This window comes from Ovis canadensis, chromosome 5 (genome assembly GCF_042477335.2).
Source record: "Ovis canadensis isolate MfBH-ARS-UI-01 breed Bighorn chromosome 5, ARS-UI_OviCan_v2, whole genome shotgun sequence".
NCBI lineage: Eukaryota > Metazoa > Chordata > Mammalia > Artiodactyla > Bovidae > Ovis > Ovis canadensis.
The window spans coordinates 20,056,809-20,075,593 of NC_091249.1; the positions used below are offsets into that span (position 1 = coordinate 20,056,809).

General features: G+C 54.6%; 1 protein-coding gene across 1 annotated transcript in view; it reads left to right on the top strand.

Annotated features, from left to right (window-relative positions):
* UNC13A (unc-13 homolog A) overlaps window positions 1-18,200 on the top strand; it is a 75,526-nt gene extending 57,326 nt beyond the window's left edge. The window contains exons 31-45 of the mRNA XM_069590292.1: window positions 207-290; window positions 840-917; window positions 1,145-1,233; window positions 1,899-2,051; window positions 3,186-3,309; window positions 4,251-4,256; window positions 5,812-5,850; window positions 6,965-6,994; window positions 8,396-8,452; window positions 8,801-8,881; window positions 9,993-10,140; window positions 11,316-11,372; window positions 14,212-14,304; window positions 15,014-15,173; window positions 17,074-18,200. Of these exons, the coding sequence (XP_069446393.1) occupies window positions 207-290; window positions 840-917; window positions 1,145-1,233; window positions 1,899-2,051; window positions 3,186-3,309; window positions 4,251-4,256; window positions 5,812-5,850; window positions 6,965-6,994; window positions 8,396-8,452; window positions 8,801-8,881; window positions 9,993-10,140; window positions 11,316-11,372; window positions 14,212-14,304; window positions 15,014-15,173; window positions 17,074-17,374 (1,500 nt within the window). The 3' untranslated portion in view covers window positions 17,375-18,200. The remainder of the gene's footprint in view (window positions 1-206; window positions 291-839; window positions 918-1,144; window positions 1,234-1,898; window positions 2,052-3,185; window positions 3,310-4,250; window positions 4,257-5,811; window positions 5,851-6,964; window positions 6,995-8,395; window positions 8,453-8,800; window positions 8,882-9,992; window positions 10,141-11,315; window positions 11,373-14,211; window positions 14,305-15,013; window positions 15,174-17,073) is intronic.
* Window positions 18,201-18,785: the final 585 nt, after the last annotated feature.

Here is an 18,785-nt window from a genome sequence, read left to right on the forward strand (position 1 = left end):
AGCTATGTCTGTGTGAAACAATGATCTTCATTGGTGATGTCTCCCCTTCGTCATGATGGTCATCCTGGGTGGAGAATTCGCCCAGCCCGGTGGTCCGTCTTAGGTGCTAGTAGGGATTCAGGTTCATCCCTGATCTCACTCATGGTTCTTGCTGGGCCCATCTAAGCCCAGCCCCTTGTCTCACCCACCCTCTGTGTTCCCCCCAGACCATCAGTAATGTGCTCCTCCAGTATGCAGACATCATCTCCAAGGACTTCGCTTCCTACTGCTCCAAGGAGAAGGAGAAAGTGGTGACCTGCGGGGGCCCCTGTCCTCTTCCCCCCAACCCCATTCTGTACCCCCAGAGCATCCTTCCCCGGGCTCTGATACCTGTGTCTGCATGTATGTCCGACTGTGTGTGCGTGTCTCTGTGTCTGGCTGTGTGAGTCCAGGGGGATCTGCAGGGGAGGGGACACGTCTTCAATGTGCCATCGTCTGGCTGTTGTGAATGAAGTATGTATGTGAGCTTACAAAGTTTTGACCCCGTGTAGAAGAATGCTGGTGTGTGACTGGAGCTCCCCTTTCTGCTACTCCCAGAGGTCCAGCCCTTCTGGACTCACCAGGTCCAGCCTACCCAGAGGGGAAGTTCTCCTTCCCCATCTTCATCTCTAGAGATTCCCCCAGGACTCCCGGGGACCTGATCCCAAATGCTGTCTTCCATGCTCAGATGACCTTATGGGACCCCAGCTTCCTCCAGACACAGACCCTGTAACCATCTGAGGTCCCTGGCCATGGCAGGGTGGGGGAGGCCCTGGGGAGAGGTCCTGAGCCCTGACTCCCTCCTCTTTTCCCATCTGCAGCCCTGCATCCTCATGAACAACACTCAGCAGCTGAGAGTTCAGCTGGAGAAGATGTTCGAAGCCATGGGAGGGAAGGAGGTGAGCCAGGGTCTGGGCAGGGTCACTATCGTCCCCATGTCCCCACAGGCCCCAGAGTTCGTACCTGATGAATTCCAGCTCAGCGACTTCATCAGACCCAAACAAGCAGTTTAACTGTCTGAGCCTCAGTTTCCTCTCCAGCTCCTTTCCCCTGAATTGGATGGGAAAATGCCCCTTCCGTGTGGATGCCCTATGAGCCTGACCTGATGTTCCTTCTCCCTCCTCAGCTGGATGCCGAGGCCAGTGACATCTTGAAGGAGCTACAGGTGAAACTCAACAACGTCTTGGATGAGCTCAGCCGGGTGTTTGCTACCAGGTGGGGGCATCTTCAGAGCTGGGAGCAGAAGGGAGGGGACAGCCCCCAGCCTGGGGCATCTGGAGACTCAGCAGATGTAGTGGCGAAGACCTCAGGCCCTTAGGAGCTATACAAAGCTGAGTTCAAGCCTAGATTCCCTGCTTACTACTGTGTGGCCTTGGGTGAGTTGTTTAATTTCTCTGAATGTCAGTTTACCCATCTATAAAGTGGGGATGATGATAACAATGTGAAAGTGTTGATCACTCAGTTGTGTCTGACTCTTTGTGACTCCATGGACTGTAGCCCGCCAGGCTCCTCTGTCCACGGAATTCTCCAGGCAGGAATACTGGAGTGGGTTGCCATTCCCTTCTCTAGGGGCTCTTCCTGACCAAGGGATTGAACCCAGGTCTCCTGCATTGCGAGCAGATTCTTTACTGTCTGAGCCACCAGGGCAGCTCAGATGGTAAAGATGATTAACAGTAGTACCTGAGTAGGACCATGTGATGAAATACACAACACAAGTAAATATCTTAGCCTGATGCCCAATTCTGCTATTAAACCCCACTCCTGTTATATGCCGTGGCTCTCTGATGCTGGTGATAAAAGGTCCACAGATCGGCCTCATCCTGCCCTTCTTCCAGAGGCCAGGAAAGTCTAATCTGAGGTCCTCCTCTCTGTGTCCCCAGCTTCCAGCCGCACATTGAAGACTGTGTCAAGCAGATGGGTGACATCCTCAGCCAGGTGAAAGGCACAGGCAATGTGCCAGCCAGTGCCTGCAGCAGCGTGGCCCAGGATGCTGACAATGTGCTACAACCCATCATGGACCTGCTGGATAGCAAGTGAGCCAGGCTGGGTGGCCTGGGGCCACAGGGAGGGCTCTCGAGTGGGGCCTCATTAACCTTGGGGCTGGCCTGGAGAGGATACTCAGGGCATGCTTGCTGGGTGGTGGTTGAATGGTTTGGACGGGCGGGTGAGCAGAGGCATGAAGAGATGGAAAGATTGGGTTAATGGGTTAATGATTGGAAGGATCAGTGGGTCAATATTTGTATGGATGAAGGGATGGTAAAAGACACGAGGGATGGATGGGTGGATGGATGAGTAGATTAAAAGAAAAATGCTTAGAAAGCTGTATGGAGAGTATATGGATAAAAGGGTGGATGGGTAGATGGATAAGATGGAGAGCTGGGTAAATATTTGGATGAATAACTGTTTGGAGGATAGGTATATGGATGTATGGGTGGGAGGATGGAAGAAAGGAAAGCAGGGAGGTAGGGAAAAGTGATGCTTGCTGTTGTTCAGTCACTAAGTCATGTCCAACTCTTCGCGACCTCATGGACTGCAGCATGCCAGGCCTCCCTGTCCTTTACCATCTCCCGGAGTTTGCACAAATTCATGTCCATTGAGTCATTTCACTTTCACTTCATTTTTTTTTCCAAAAAATTGATAGAGGAAGCATTAGGGTTGGGGGAAGGATGATTTGGTGGAGGGTGGCTAAGTTGTTGGAAGGATCATGATGGATTGCCCTCTGTCAACCCCATATAGCCAGTCATGAACTCTGTCGTTTTCCCTCTCAAGGTTGTCCCCTTCCCTAGCATTCCCTTCTTCTCCTGAGCATGGCCCCAGCCCCATCATAGCCCCTTGTCTCCAACCTTCCTGTTCTAGTTCATCCCCCACTCTATTCGTTCAAATAGAAAAACCTGGCTCTCTCTCTTGAACACTCCACAGCTCCCCCATTGCCCTCATGCTAAGGCCCAGGCCTTCCTCCTAGATTTTGAGGCTCCGTCCCAGTCTCGCTCCTGCTGCTCTGTCCAGCTATCATTCACTCTTCCCCCCGTGCATCACACACTGTAACCCCATCAGACCGTCTTGCATGTCCATGGCATGCCTTCCCACCTTGCCCATGTAGTGAGGGGAAGGGGTTCCTCAGCTTGGGACCATCTAGGCCCTTTCTCAGACCTATCCCTTGCCCCCAGCCTGACTCTCTTTGCCAAAATCTGTGAGAAGACGGTGCTGAAGCGGGTGCTGAAGGAGTTATGGAAGCTGGTCATGAACACTATGGAGAAGACCATCGTCCTGCCACCCCTCACTGACCAGACGGTGAGGCCTGCAGGGGGCCAGAGGGGACACCTGGGCCACCTCCTCTGGGAGAGCCCAGAGAGCTTGATGTCAAAGGCACTGGGGGCTTAGAGGTCATCCAGGCACAAGGCCATTTGAGGGTCCACCAGAAGGTCAGTGGGACCTTTCAGAAATCAGAGAGGTCACACATGGGTGAAAAGTCATAAAAGGGTCAAAAGGTCATTCAGGGGTCATTTAAGGGTCAGAGAGGTCAAGTCTAGGGGATATGGGGTCATAGGAGGAACAAGTGATTATTTAAAGGTCAGAGATTACCCAGAAAATAGATCAGCTTGGGCATCAGGCCATCCATGGGTCACAGAGGTTATAGGGGTCAGTGGGTTCATCAGAGGACTGTGGAGGTCAAGAGGCAAGGAGATACCCAGATTTCAAAGCTCAGAGGCCAATAGAACAGAGTTCCAGGAGGTCAACCAGAGATTACAGAGAGCACGGAAGTTAACAGAGGTCAAGCAGAGGTCCGTGGTCATCTGGAGACCAGGACCGTGCTTCTGGGACTCTTCTGGGCACAGCCCTGGGATAGTGATCAGTCAGGCTGCTGGGTAGGAGTAGAGGGATTGTGTCATCTTCAGAGGGGTGTGGCTGGGTGTGGCTTCCCCTGGGGCGGTGTCAGGGCCTAAGGACAGTGATGGCATGTGGTTAATGGCACAGCTTAGAGTGGGAGGAAGTTTCTGGGTGGATGAGGGAGGCGTGGGAGGGGCGGTGGGGGCAACCGAGAGGCAGTGATGGTGGGGGAAGCTGGGGACCTCCAGCTGCCCGCCCGCCCCCCTCCTCCCCTGGACTGGGCTGGGCTGGGACACGGGGTCCGCCCTTTGGTGCCGTCTCCGCCCCCTCCCTGGCTTTTCCGGGAGACTCACGGTGACTTATTCCCCCCTCCCCCACCGCCCCGCCCCCATCACGGCTGACAGATGATCGTAAGTAGAGGCCCCTCTGTCCGTCTGTCTGTCCGTCCGCTCTGTGTCTGGACTCGGCCCACCGCGTGGCTGCACCCCGCCCCCAGCGCCCCCTCCTTACCTACTGGCCCCCCACCCACTGTCCCACCTTCCGCCTAGATGTGCCTGTGTCTGTCTGGGGCGGGGCATGGGGAGGGGCGGGGCCGGGAGGGAGGGAGGCCACGCCCCACCCCGCCCAATTAGAAGTACGGAGGAGGGGCCTTCCGCCTTCCAAAAGCGGGGTCCACCGCCTTCACATCTGCTCATATGATTTAGTTAGAATCCACCCTTACTGCCATACTGAGACGCCACCAGGATATCTGGGTCTCTCCCTGAAGCTAAAAGAATGTTCAAAGTCAGTGGAACTTCTCTGACCTCCCTTTTCCACTCTGAACTGGTAGTAACCGTACGAACGACACCCTCATCACCCCGGTTCCCAAAGCTAGCGGATCAGGCAGACCGCACCATCACCGCTGCCCACCCGACTCCCGCCACACGTGCTAACACACAGGAATCCCAGACAGGCACCCAGGTGGGGACAATGTTGTGACTTCTTGGTGTCAGGCAGACTTGGCATCAAATCTCAGCCCAGCCGTTTTCTCTGTGACCTTGGGCAGTCACTTCACCTCCCAACCTCCATTTCCTTGTCTGGGGGGCGGGGGGGGGGGCGGGGGAAAGAGGTTAATTGTAGCAGCTCTCTGAGTGTTGTTTTCAGAACCAAGTAGGATGATGTGTTCAAGTGCTCAACTCAGCGACTGAAGCAGAGCTCGCTACGTTAGAGCTAATATTATTGGTGGTGGTGGTAGTGTGTAGACGCATAAAAGGGCAGAGATCAGTTAGAACCACTCTGGAGTCCTCTTTTTGGGCAAGACAAGGCTCTTATAAAGTTCAAAGTTTTGTCGAAAACTTGCTCGGGCTCATCTCACTTCTTGTGGCTGCAGTCTGACTGTAACCACCCGGTGGCAGCCTATCCAACTACAGACAGTGTGTCTGTGGGTAGAGGGCTAAGGGAATGTACATTTGTTGAGGATTTCCTGTATTCCAGACCTCACGGCTATTGTTTCAGCTCACCTTCATGACACGTGTTTGAGTGAGATAGATATTATTCCATTTTACAGATGAGGAAAGTTGAGGCTCAGAGAGGAAGAGTCACCTGGTTAAAACCACATAGCAAATATATGCCAGGATTCAAATTCAGGTCTGTCTGAACATGGAGCCATTTACTTTCCTGTTGACTCAAAAACCAAGAGCCTCATATATACAGTAAATATAAATGGATTATATTTTGGCAGTGACTTCTCTCTCTCTCTGGCTCTGTATTTCTATTTCTCCTCTCTCTCTTCCCTGCCTCTCTGGCTCTCACACCTTTTGAGTCAGTCATTAAGGCACACACATTATCCCCCAGCAACTCTGTCATCAGCCCACTGTGCAGTGAAGATGCCCTTTACTTCCTATCCCCATGAGTGTGTTTTCTCACCCTGGGTTCCCACCCCACACAGCTTGCTAGGCTGATCACCCTGTGACATTGTCTCTGCAGGGCACCCTCTTGAGAAAGCATGGCAAGGGATTAGAAAAGGTAATGAGGGCCTCGCCTGTGCTGAGGCCCAGACTTTGCTGTGGCTGCGCGCGTGTGTGTGTGTGTCCATTTGCATGGGCAGGGAGGCCAGCTGGGGGTTCATGGGTAGGAGGTGGGCTCCCTAACCACGTCCCACAAAACTAGGAGTCAGAAACAAAGTGGATCCCCAGGGACACGGCTTGGAGAGCGTGTGTGTGTGCACACAGCCCCTGTCCTCTCACAACAGTGCCCAAAGGGCTAACCCCAGTCCTGGGCTCAGCTGAAATTCTGTGGCCTCTGGAACGGCCCAGACACTGGACTGCCCTGGACTGAGACATGTTTTGTTCATTCTAATGGGTGTTTGTTGTAAGGAGATGGGAGCTGTGGTAATACATGAGCAGTTTCCCTTGCTGTGCACTCATACAGGAGCTATCGTGCCTCTGTGCACACAAGGTGTGTCTCCACTTCATGAAGAGAGGTTGCAGGGCTTCCAACTCACCCACCCAGCCCTTTGGAGGGCATATGTGTTCAGTATGTTCAGGCACTCTGTGCATGTATGTGCATCCCTGTGGGGGTGGAGAGTGTGTGGGTTTCTGTGTGTGATTGTACACACGTGGGCAAGTGTTTAGTAGTACATGTGTGTATCTTAGCTCTTGAGTTCTGCATGTGTATGTATCTTTGTACGTTGGTCCAGGTGTGTGTGTACGTAAACTTTCATACCCGTGGATATGCCTGGGTGTGTGTCTGTGTTTTGTGTGAACTTGTGATACTTGTGTTAGTATGTTTCTTTTAGAGTCAGGCCTGCTGGGGTAAGGCCTTGGGAGCTGAGGAAGGAGAGACCCCAAGCTCTGTCTCTTTTTCCCCCTCCTCCCCAAGGCACCCCACCTTGGGGCAGGCTGACTGTGGGATTGGGTACCTGTCCCCAGGCTGATTCTAGTCTCCTGGCAGTTCAGAATCTGACCCTGAATCCCCACCAGGGGCTGAGGGGAGGTGCCTAGCTGGGGAGGGGGTCCAACATTGGACCCACAACCTGGGAGGGAGCTTGTGGGCTGTGTGATGAGGGGGGCAGGAAACCCCACTGAATATCTTCTCAGCAGCAACCCAAACTCTGACCCTCACCTGATTCTCTCCACAGGGCAGGGTGAAATTGCCAAGCCACTCAGATGTAAGACCGGCCTCTCACTGTCTGTCTGGCTCCCACCCTCACCCCTTGCCCCCCAACCCGACCTGTGCCTCTTTCCACTTCTGTGATCCGTGCCGTCTGGGGTGTACTGTGACCCTGTCTGTCGGTCTCTTCTTCCTCTGTCTGTCTGGCTTGCTCGTGAGGGGTGGCAGGGGTGGGTGGCAAGTGGGGAGGAGGGTGTGGCGGGGGAAGCCAAGGCCCCGCCTGGGCCCCCGAGTAACTGTGCCTTGCGGCAGCCTCGGGGAATCACAGGCAAGGACTGAAAAGAGCAGCTGCAGCCAGGACGGTGATGCTGGCACCACTAGCGGCAGGGTGACTGGATCCCACTGGCCAGCTTGGAAAAGCAGCAGTGTGATTCCAGATATCCCAGCTGAAAATGGCCCTCCTCCCTGCTTAGCCTTGCCCAGGACTCCCAGGCCACCCCAGGACTCTAACCTCAATGATACTCAGCCCCACCCCCCACCACCCCCTAAGCTAGTGTAGGTGCCCCTAGCGGCCCGGGGAGGAAACTGAGGCCCAGAGAGGGCTTGAGACGTGTCTCAGTTCACTCGGCATCATGATGGGGGGTGAGAGGCAGGATATATAGCTTCCAGGCCAGGGCCCCGTCTCCCCTAGCGCTGCCCATGACCTTGATAACCGAGCAGTAATAACTGTGAACACTGAACAAAGACATGTTTAGTCCCAGCTAAGCCACAAATGGAATAGGATTTCCTCCATCGGAGATGGGAAAACTGAGGCTCAGAGAGGTTCAATGACTTGCCCAGGACCACACAGCAGAGCTGGGATTTGAACCCAGGCCCACCTGGCCCATCGGAGCCATAACCAGGATGTCATCTTGCTGATGTCTGTTTTGGGGAGGAATGGGAGATGGGTCCAGAGGTGGGTGTTAAGGGGGAGGATTCTTTCTTTAAAAGTTCAGGTTAACATTCCCCTACCCACCCCCTCTGATTACTGGGGAAGTTCTCCCACAGAGGGAGCGGGCCCATGGTGGGTGGTAGGTTTCACCAGGGTCCGTCCTGTGGTTTCCTCAAGGCTCCGTGGCCCCGGGGCTGGCAAGTCCCACTCATACCCAAAAACATCAAGTTGCCCTCCCGCTGCCCCGTTTCCTTCTCTGTGCCATAAACCTGGGGCCATGGTGGAGGTGGGAGGATGGGTAGTGCCCCCCACAGGACTGAGATTTCTGGGGACAAGGTCACCATCTCCTCCTCAGCACTTTCTGGGGGTTCCAAACGTCTGTCCCCAGGGCGCAACCTGGGAACAAGGTTGTCCAGAGCCTTTGGACAAGAACCAAGGTGGCGTCCAGGGCTAGGGTGTCAGTGGGGGCTTGGGCACTGGGCAGGAGGGCCCCACCCTCACCGGGGTCATGTCGGTTATTACCCACAGGGAACCCAGATGATCTTCAATGCAGCCAAGGAGCTGGGTCAGCTATCTAAACTCAAGGTGAGGCCAGGGGTGGGGGGCTTCCTGGGGAAGAGGTCTGAGAATAGTGGCATGCTTTGCAGGCTCAAAGGACAGAAGCCCTATTCAGAATGGCTTAAGCACAATTTATTTCCTCAGTGTATTGTAAGGTTCAGCTTCAGATACAGCTTGATCGCGGAAAATAATTATTCAGCAAATGTGTGTTGAGCACGAATCATGTGTCAGCCACATGCTAGGCACTGAGAGCACAGTGATGAAGGACCCACTTGTCCAACTTCTTGGAGTTTAGCGAAGATGAGACCCATACATAGGCAGATCTCCAGGGAAGAGTTTGCACTGCCCACCTGGCCCCTCTCTTCATCCATCCAGGACCACATGGTACGAGAAGAAGCCAAGAGCTTGACCCCGAAGCAGTGTGCAGTTGTTGAGCTGGCCCTGGACACTATCAAGGTGAGAGGCCCCTCCCCTGCCCATCCCAGGTGGGGCAAGCAGAGGATGTGGCTAGTGTGGACATGAATCTAGGCTGCAACCCACTTTAATCCATTCCATTTATAAACACTCCCTGATCACCTTTCTTTGTCAGTTCCCAGCTGGCTGAGGGCAGACCCCTGTGGACATCCCCAGCTCTGTTGGGTCAGGACAGGGTTTTGGAAAGGATGGGAGAGTCCATGGAGGGCTTTCTGGAAGACAGCACATGGGAGGTGGAGTTTGAGGAATAGAAATTCACAAGGCAAAACAAATAGAGCACTCTTAGGCAGGGAACCAGCCCTTCCAAGAACATGGAGACATGAAAGGGAGCTGTGGTTTCCATGAAATCAAAAGTGTGAAGACTACTCTTGTAGTAGGAAATGTTTTGTTGAAATGGAGAATTACAGCAAAATATGGTTGGCGACATATTAAGGAGGGGTGGTTAAGGAAAACCCTTTGAAAACTTAAAGACGGGGAGCCAGCCATGGCAAAATGGAAAATTAGGGGTGGGGACTGGGAGGACCTTCTCACCAGCAAACAGAGAAAGTGCAAAGGCCCTGAGGTGAGAGAAGACTTTGGGAAAGAAGGTTAGGAGACTGCAGGTTAGAGCTGCAAAGGGCCTGGGAGGGGGTGCAAGACATGGGTGTTATTGAGGGTGCTGGTAGCCCACCTGTGGGTTTGGGGCAGGGTAAGGGTGGGAGTAGCAGGACCTGTTTTTTTTTGTTTGTTTGAATATTTATTTATTTTTATTTATTTATTTGGGTGTGTTGGGTCTTCCTTGCGGCTCGCGGGGTCTGAGATCTTCAGGGCAGCATGCGGGATCTTCAGTTACAGCAGTGAACTCTCAGTTGCAGCATGTAGGATCTAGTTCCCTGACCAGGGATTAAAACCACACCCCTTGCATTGGGAGCGCAGGGTCTTGGCCACTGGACCACCAGGGAAGTCCTGGGCCCTGGGTGTTCTGAAGACCCGCCCTGTCGACCCACCCATCACAGAAGAGGGCAGCAGAGTAGGGGCGGGGCGTTGGGGCTGCCCAGCCCGAAAGGCAGGTCGAAGGTCTGAGCCTGACCTCTCTCTACCCTGCTCCCCACAGCAATACTTCCATGCAGGTGGCGTGGGCCTCAAGAAAACTTTCCTGGAGAAGAGCCCAGACCTGCAGTCCCTGCGCTATGCCCTGTCCCTCTACACTCAGGCCACCGACCTGCTCATCAAGACATTCGTGCAGACGCAGTCGGCCCAGGGTAAGGAGCCGCTGGTTAGCGCGAAGAAAATCCCGCCTTCCCTGGGGGCAACCCAGCCCCAAGCCCCTGCGTGGCGGTCGCCTTGGACTCACCTCTGTGACGTCACGATCCCGGGAAGAATTGACAGCTCCGGGGCGCACGTGAGCTCCATGATGTCACCGGGCCAATGAATGATCTACAGCTTGTAGGAGCGGGACCTCTGACGTCAATGGGCCAGGAGGGAATGCATCTCCTGGGAAAACCCATGACGTCAGGGGGTCAGGATGTAATTGAAATCTGTAGAGAGGGACCTCTGTCCGCAAGGACCAAGGAGTGATTGACAGCTGTTAGGGGCGGGACCTCGACTCCTTGGTTCCAGAGAGTGGTTGATAGCTTTAGGGGAGGGGCTTGTGACGGCGGAGACAGTGATTGACATCCCTGGCAGGGGTGGGATCTCTGACATCACGTGGCCAAGGAATGATTGGCAGTTCCGGGGGAGGGACCTCTGGAAGAATGGTTGAAAGTACCCTGGGAGGGACCTCTGTACTGTCGGGGGCTAAGAAGTGACAACACCAGAGATGGGAGGGACGCCAACCTGGAGGGGGCGGACGGAGAGGGAGTTCTTATTTCTCAAATTCTCTCTTTCTCTTTCTTCTCTTGCCTCTGTCTCCTGTCCATCTCTGAGTTCGCACACAGCAGCTGGGGCTGGGGGGCAGGACTCCAGGGTCCTAGTTCCCCTCCCTGGGGACCCTCCTTTTCAAAATTGGCCCTAAGAGTGCAGACACGGGCGAGAAGGTTGGCCGCTAACCCAGGCTTAGTACCGGCAGTGGAAGAGGAGGCTGGGGTGAGGGGAGCTAAACCCTGCGGCCACCAGCTGCCCCCTTCCCCCCGAGTCAGCCCAGGGCTTAGGGCCCTCCCTGGGCGTCGGGCCTCTGCGCTCAGCTTCGTGCCCAGCCCACGCTGCTGCTTTTAGTGTTCCTGGTGTCCCCCCGGAGCGGGAGGCTGTCTGTCTGTCCGTCTGCAGCTGACGTTTCTCTCTCTTGTTTCTCCTCCCTCTCACTCGCCGCCCCCTCTCCGCGCCTACCCTGCTCCTCGCCCGCACACTCGCCCTCCATCCTCGCCTCTCTCTCGCTCGCTCGTCTTTCCCCTCCCTCTTCCCTCCCCTCCTTTCTCCACCTCCCCACTCCCGTGATTAGTCCATGGTGGAAAAGGGACTAGGTTTACCCTTAGTGAAGACATTTATCCTGAGAAGGGTACGTGCTTCCGCCGCCCGCCCGCCCGCGCCCGGTGCCCGGTGCCTGCACCCCTCCTGGCCCGGCTAGTAAAAGGCCCGTCCTTCCGCCTCCCAGGCCTGCGGGGCCTCGCCCAGGCCCGACTGGCTTCAGGGGTGCCTAGGCGGACCAGGGGGAAGGACGGCTTGCTGGTTCCACGTGGGGAAGGAGTAGCGATTCGAGTTGGAATCCGTTTCTCCCTAGGTGCTGCTCTTAACCCAGATCCCGGGTCCCCCAGACAGGCGCTTGCCCATCTCAGATTCCAGCTGTGCCACTCCGTGGGTGGGCGCCTCCCGCAACCGGCTGCCTCCTTGAGCCTCAGTTTTCTCATCTGTAAAATGAGAACAGTCAAGGACCCTAATTCATAAGATTATTTTTAGCACTAGATGAATTAAATTTAGAGCAGTTCTTGACATGTACTAGCTGGCAGCAATTGTTAGTTGTATTATTATTGTTATTTTTATTTATGTCACTTTTATGAGCAAAGAAAACGAGCATTTTTCAGGCTCTAACTCTGAGCTAGCCTTTGTGCCAAGCATTTCTCGGTATTCTAGAAGACATTCCTTTAGGTTGCCCCTCAGGGTGATCCGTTATTCCATAGATGAGGAAGCTGTCTCAAAGGAGATTAAGCCCCTTGCCCAAGGAACCTTCCCCTCAAGGGGGCCTGGGATTGGGGGAGTGGGGGTGGGGTTGGGACAAGCACAGAGAGGCCTAGAAAGACACTTCCCCTTGGAGCCAGCAAACCATGGGATGGGGGCGCCCAGCACTGCCCCCCTCCCCCTTCTTACTAGCTTTGGCCGTGATCTGACCCCTCACCCCACCCACCACTGTCCGACTCTCCCCTGGCACCTCTCAGTCTGGCCGGGATTGAGCTTGCTATGAAGCATCAGCCTGGGGTGGGGGTTGGGGGGGGTGAGGCTGAGCATGTGACTGGTTGGGGGAAGTGGGGTGGGAGCCTGAGATGACAAGGAAGGCAGCCTGGGGTGGGTGGCAAAGATAAGGGGGTGCACACCCCAATACTGGGGCAATGGGGGACTTCTGCCCCCTGAGCCTTGGTCACTAACCGCACAGAGCCAGGTAACCTGATCAACCTTGGACTGACCCATTCTCCTACCCCACCCCACCCAACTTTCCCCCTGTTCCTCCCCCCATGCATGGGGTGCTCCAGGCGTGGTAAGCTTCCTGAGGGGCAGGGGAGGGGCCTGGTGGAGGTGCTGGCGGTCACAGGTCCCCAGGCCCCACAGGATGCCCTTCCCAAGAGTCACGGAGGGTTGGGGACAGAAGCTTCTAAACTGCTCATTCAATGATCGCCATCAGAATCAATCAATCACGATGCTTGTCATGGCTGAAACTGAAAAGTTCCTTACCTTGATTCAGGCAGACTAGAGAATTTGTGAGCCTGTAACTGAAAGCCTAAGGATTGATTTGCCATCTGGATCTAGAGCCTCCAACAATGCCCTTGGTCATTGGTCTCTGTTGAGACCTCTGTGGGATGAGCTCTCCCCTCACTGGGCCTTGGAGCAGCTTAACCAGACTCTTCTAAGAGTTACAACAAAAGTCCTGGGGCCAGTTCCTATTGGCCCAGATTGGGTCACATGACCATCCCTGAGCCAATCACTGAAGCCATGGCCAGGGACAGCTCTGATTGGGCAGCCCTGGGTCATTTAGCCATTCCTAAAGTGCGAGATGGAGCTACAATGTCTGAGGTGAGGTAGGGACATGCCTCAGTGGAAACTTGAGATGGTCCATTGGAAAAGGAATGGGAGAGAAAATAAAAAATATCTCTACAAGATGTCACTTCAGCAGAATTGAGAATTCTGGGTCATGTTGTCACAGAGTGTTAGAGGAGGATGAGAATGGAGGGAGGTGAGGAAAGGTAATAGTGAGGATGTATCAGGAGTGACTGCAGGTCACAGAAAGGACTCTGATTATTTCGGAGTGAAATGAGAGCCTTGGAAGGGTTTTGAGCAGAGGAGGGATACAGTCTGACTTAGGATTTCTCTGGCTGTGTACTGAAAGAAGCTGAGCGGGAAAGTGTCGGGAGACACAGTAGAGACTACTACAACAGTTTAGAGTGGCCTAGTTGGCCCTGGGACGACAACTGTTGGCCGAGCTCCGGTCACATGACCATCCCTGAGCCAATCACTGCAGCCATGGCCGGAGAATGCTCTGATTGGGCACCTGTGGTTCATTTAGCCATACCGGAAGTGTGAGATGGAGCCACGTGGTTGATGGGGACTGAACCAGGATGGAGGCTGTGGAGATGGGCCAGAGTCTGGATGTATTCTGAAGGCAGACCTGGCAGTATCTTCCACCATATCAGTACTTAGCGAGGAAGTGAAAACAAAAAAGGGGCTAAGGACTGAGGTATAGGTGCCGCTACAGTTTGAAGGTCAACAGAGGAAGGGGAAATGGAAAAAGAGAGGGAGAAGGAGAGACTAACTGTAAGACGAGAACTTGAAACATGTAGCCTTGTTGCAGCCAAGAGGAGAAACTGAGGCACAGTAAGCCAGATGTGTCAGATGCTGCCAAGATGGTGTGAACGATGAAGACTGAGTCTGATGACAGGGAATGAAGAAGAGGACATCAGGCTCAGAGAAGTTAAGAGATGTGCCTGAGATCACACAACAAAGTAGTGAAAGGCCAAGGATTCCCGGCCTCCTTATGAGCACCCATCTTCCCAGCCTGCCCTCAGTGCCAACCTGTCATGGCTGATGACCTGATGCCGCCAGCATATGGTGGGTGGGAGGCAGTCCATGTCCTTTCTGGTGGGTGGGAAAGAATGAAGCTCATGCCAAGTATTCTCCCCTGCCCCGCCCAGGCTCGGGGGTGGAAGACCCTGTGGGTGAAGTCTCCGTCCACGTAGAGCTCTTCACTCATCCAGGAACTGGGGAACACAAGGTCACAGTGAAAGGTGAGTAGCCTGAGGTGGGAGAGAGAGTGCCTCAGCCAAGATGCACTAGATTCTAAGACTGAAACCAAACTCAAACAGGCTTAAGGAAGAATTTTTTTTTAATTTAAAAAAATGCCTTCATAAAACTGAAATGTTCAGAAGTATCCACCTTCAGGCACAGCTGGATCAAGAGGTACAAAGAGTGTTACAGGACTCATTCCACTTTCTCTCCCAGCTCTGCTTTCCTGCTGTGGGCTTTAATTTTCTAGTTAGAACACAGATTGGTCTGTTTTATCCAAGACCTAAAATAACAATGGCTTAAACAAGATATTATTAGATGGAATGAATCTTACTCTGGGGTAACTCCAAGAACAATCAGCCCAGAACTGACGTGGAGGCTTCACAGTGTTGGGGATCCAGTCTCCAAACATCTTTTGCCGTATTTTTATCCCTAATGTGTTTTCTTCCTCTATAGGGTCCCAAAGAACTCAGCCCCCATCAGCTTCTCAGTCTGCAGCTAGGGGAAAGAGAAAATGTAGGGCATTCTCCCTGCCTTTGGGGCATTCCCCTGCTGAAAGCTGTTTGCGTCACTTCCTCATACATCTAATTGGCGTGGTCATATTTAGCTACAGAAGCATGCTGGGAAATGTAATCTTTCAGCCAGGCTTCGAAAACCGCAGCTCTGTACTGGGGAACCCTAAGCAGTCTTACCTTTTAATTCCCCCAACAGTGGTGGCTGCCAATGATCTCAAGTGGCAGACTTCTGGCATTTTCCGGCCATTCATCGAGGTCAACATCATTGGGCCCCAGCTCAGTGACAAGAAACGCAAGTTTGCGACCAAATCCAAGAACAACAGCTGGGCCCCCAAGTACAATGAGAGCTTTCAGTTGTAAGTCTGGGATGCTTTGGGGAGCATGGCTAGGGGACATGACCCGGTATGAACCTCAGGGGCCAGTAGGTGGGAGGGATGTCTGGTGCACCATGGTTTCTGGGATCAGGAACAGGAGGGATCACATCGTAAGTGGGGATGGTGGGAAAGGAGGTACCTTAGCGCAGGAGTGACACCAGGATGGGGGTCAGCACCTTGGGGGACACACAGGTCAGGGTCGGGGACAGTGAGTATGATATGATAGCATAGCGAAGGCTCATGAAGGGGAGAAGATGTCTGGCCAGAAGGAACATGTTGACCTGGGGCATTTCTGGGGCTAAAACTTCTGGTCCAAGAGGCATGGGTGGTCATGATGAGGCAAGAAACTTGGGGCTAAGGGACTGAGGGGCATAGGGGTGGACCTCCTGGAGTCAGCAATGAGCTTTGTTGGTGCTATTGGGATAGGTCATCTGGAGAAGTCTGCTCTGGGGGACAAGATTGGAATGTGGCTTGGTCCAGGGCATGGGGATATATGTCATGTGGGTAGGGCTGAGATCACATCTAGATGGGGCTTCGCAACAAGCAAGAGTAATCTTGGTCAGGGGCGTCAGGGACCTAGAGGGGTGGATGATTTATAGGGAACATAAATAAGTCTGATCAAGGTATACCTGGGGTGAGGGTGAGGGTTGGCAGATCTTTGGATCATATGTGAGCCCCACTGGGGCAGGGTAACACTGGGGAGGTATTCTTGGGGGACAGAGTGCAGCAGGGTAAGGGGGCATCAGAGCTGAAGGGAGGGGCCCTGGAGGGACAGGAACCTGGCCAATCCTATCAGAGAAGAGCTCCTGGTCAGAGGACTTTGGAAATGTAGGTCACCTAAAGCAATACCTGGGAACAAGAGCACCACCATAAGTAGGGGCAGATATCTCCTGGGGGTGGGCCCAAGTAGTTGAGGGCTAGGAATGCGGCCTGGGAAGGAGATGCAAGGGATCAGTGCCAGTGTAGCCAGAAAGAAGAGAGTTCTTGACTAGCCAGCATCAGGGCAGGACCCAGCTGCAGGAACTCTGTAACCTGGAGGAGGGGGAAGAGTGCTAGAGTGGGTAGTCACTCATGGTGAGACATCAGGGCAGGGTTATATGGAGAGGGCATCTTGGGGGTAAGAAGAGTAGGCTAGGGAGCGTGGGGGAGGGGCCACGTCAAGGGGAGAACTTGGGTTCAGATGGGAGCCTGGTAAAGGGTCTTCTGGGTGCCACCTCTGGGTCAAGGTGGTGGAGGCAGCGGTTCAGCAGGCTGTGGGTGTGGGCGCTGGTATCACGGGGTGGGAACATGGCGCTCTTGGGGTGAGGAGGTGGCTTGGCTGGGGGCTGGGAGTAGTTTCATGGGGGTGTCGTTGAGTGAGAAGTGAGAGAAGGAAGGGTGGAGAGAATGGGCAAGGATCATGCTAGGGAGAGGAGTTGTCAGCTGATGTGGCCGTGGCCCAGCATGGGGTTGTGGGGCAAGACACCTGGGGCAGGGGCAGAGCCAGGCTTATTCTCTTGGAAGGCTATGAAAATCAGTTCAGTTCAGTCACCCAGTCGTGTCGGACTCTGCGACCCATGGACTGCAGCACGCCAGGCTTCCCTGTCCATCACCAACTCCTGGAGCTTACTCAAACTCATGTCCATCGAGTTGATGATGCCATCCAACCATCTCATCTTCTGTTGTCCCCTTCTCCTCTCGTCTTCAATCTTTCCCAGCCTCAGGGTCTTTTCCAATGAGTCAGTTCTTCGCACCAGGTTATGAAAATAGATCACTCAATGTGGGCGTGGCCCAGCCTCGGAATGCCCGGGTGTGGGCGTGGCCCGGTGAGGGAGGAGGAGTCGCCGGTGGGGTTGGTTGGCCAGGAGGGCGAGACCTGTCCTCACTCTCCGCCCTCCCGCAGCACGCTGAGCGCTGACACAGGCCCTGAGTGCTACGAGCTGCAGGTGTGCGTCAAGGACTACTGCTTCGCGCGCGAGGACCGTACGGTGGGGCTGGCCGTGCTGCAGCTGCGCGAGCTGGTCCAGCGCGGGAGCGCCGCCTGCTGGCTGCCGCTTGGCCGCCGCATCCACATGGACGACACGGGCCTCACGGTGCTGCGCATCCTGTCGCAACGCAGCAATGACGAGGTGGCTAAGGAATTCGTCAAGCTCAAGTCGGACACGCGCTCCGCCGAGGAAGGCGGTGCCGGGCCTGCCCCCTAGTGCGGTGCACGCAGGCAGGCACCATTGCGCCTGCGCAGAGCGCGCAGGGCGGGGCGGTGCCTGCGCGCTTGGACCTCCCTGAGGGCGAGTCTCCGGGCTCTGAACGGAAGGCATCCCGCCTTTGCGCCTTTGATTTAGTTTCCCATTCTGGGGAAAGGTGAATGGCAGCGCCCCGCCCCCTCAGGAGGCCTTGCGCCAGGGCAAGAGGAAGGAAGAAGCCACATCCCCCCTACTTGAGGCCACTCCCCAGCGTCTAGGGGCTCTTCGAGCTGTAATGGGAGAAAAAACAGCCCCTACAGAGGAGGCCAGGTCCCAGAGCTGTGTTACCTGGACTCCCTGCCTCCTGCCCCCTGGAAAAGCCATAAGATGGGTCCCAACCTTTGGGGCCCAAGACCAATTTGCCAAGTATGGAACTCTCAGCTCCCTTGAGGGGCGGGCCTTGGGCAAGGGGCAGGGTTTCCTGGCGTGCCCCCTGGGGTGGTGTGGGGACTGGAGGGGCTAGGGTGGTGGTTAGAGAGCCTCCCCACCAAGGTGGACCAGAGTCCCTTTTGATGTTTGTGCAAAAAATAAACAGGGAAGGGGAGAGGATGGGATTTCAAAAGCACATGCGCTCTTGGGCGCCCAGACCCGGCCAAGGGGTCTGCTCTGGGACATCCACGCTGCCCCAGCTTCCCTACGGGGTTTTGCCTCCCCCGTTCCCCACCACATATCCAGTCCTTATATCATAGAGTTCAACCCACTCATTTGACAGATGGTAAAGCCGGGGCCCAGAGAGCTGCTTAAGATAATGCCGAGGGTTCCAGTACCACATCCCCTCCCCATTCTCTTTGGCCTGTGTGCCCCTTTGAAGGGTGAGCTGAGATCGGATAAGCCGATACAGCTCCCCATTGCTGCTAACGCCCCTCAGGGGACTGCCCCCAATCCTTAAAGAGGTGGGGGTTCAGGGCCAAGTCCCCCAGTGCCCCCTTCCACCTCTGGCTGCCAAGCAAAACCCCTGCCTTCACTGCTTTCCATTGGGACACCGGGGTTAGATACCTGAGAACTCTTGATCTCCCACCAAAATAGAGTGAAGGTTTGGGATTTCCTGGACCCAGTCCCCTGCCCCAACCACTTCTTCCTCCCCTAGAATGCTCGAGTCAGGAAAGAATGGAAAGGGACCAGAAACTTGAGGGGTGTGTGTGTATGTGTGTGTGTGAGTGAATATACAAATTTGCTGGGGAGCTTACTCCCCCCAAATTTCATTCATTCATTTAAACACACAGGCCACAGGATACCTCAGGTGGCGCCTCTAGCTGCCTGAAACACTTCCTCCACCAGGGATTTTGGGGCAGTTTGGCCAAATTTCTCCATTTTAGTTCACACAGGCATTTTGGGAGCTGTTTTGGGAAAGTTTGGCATGGCTTGTCTTTGC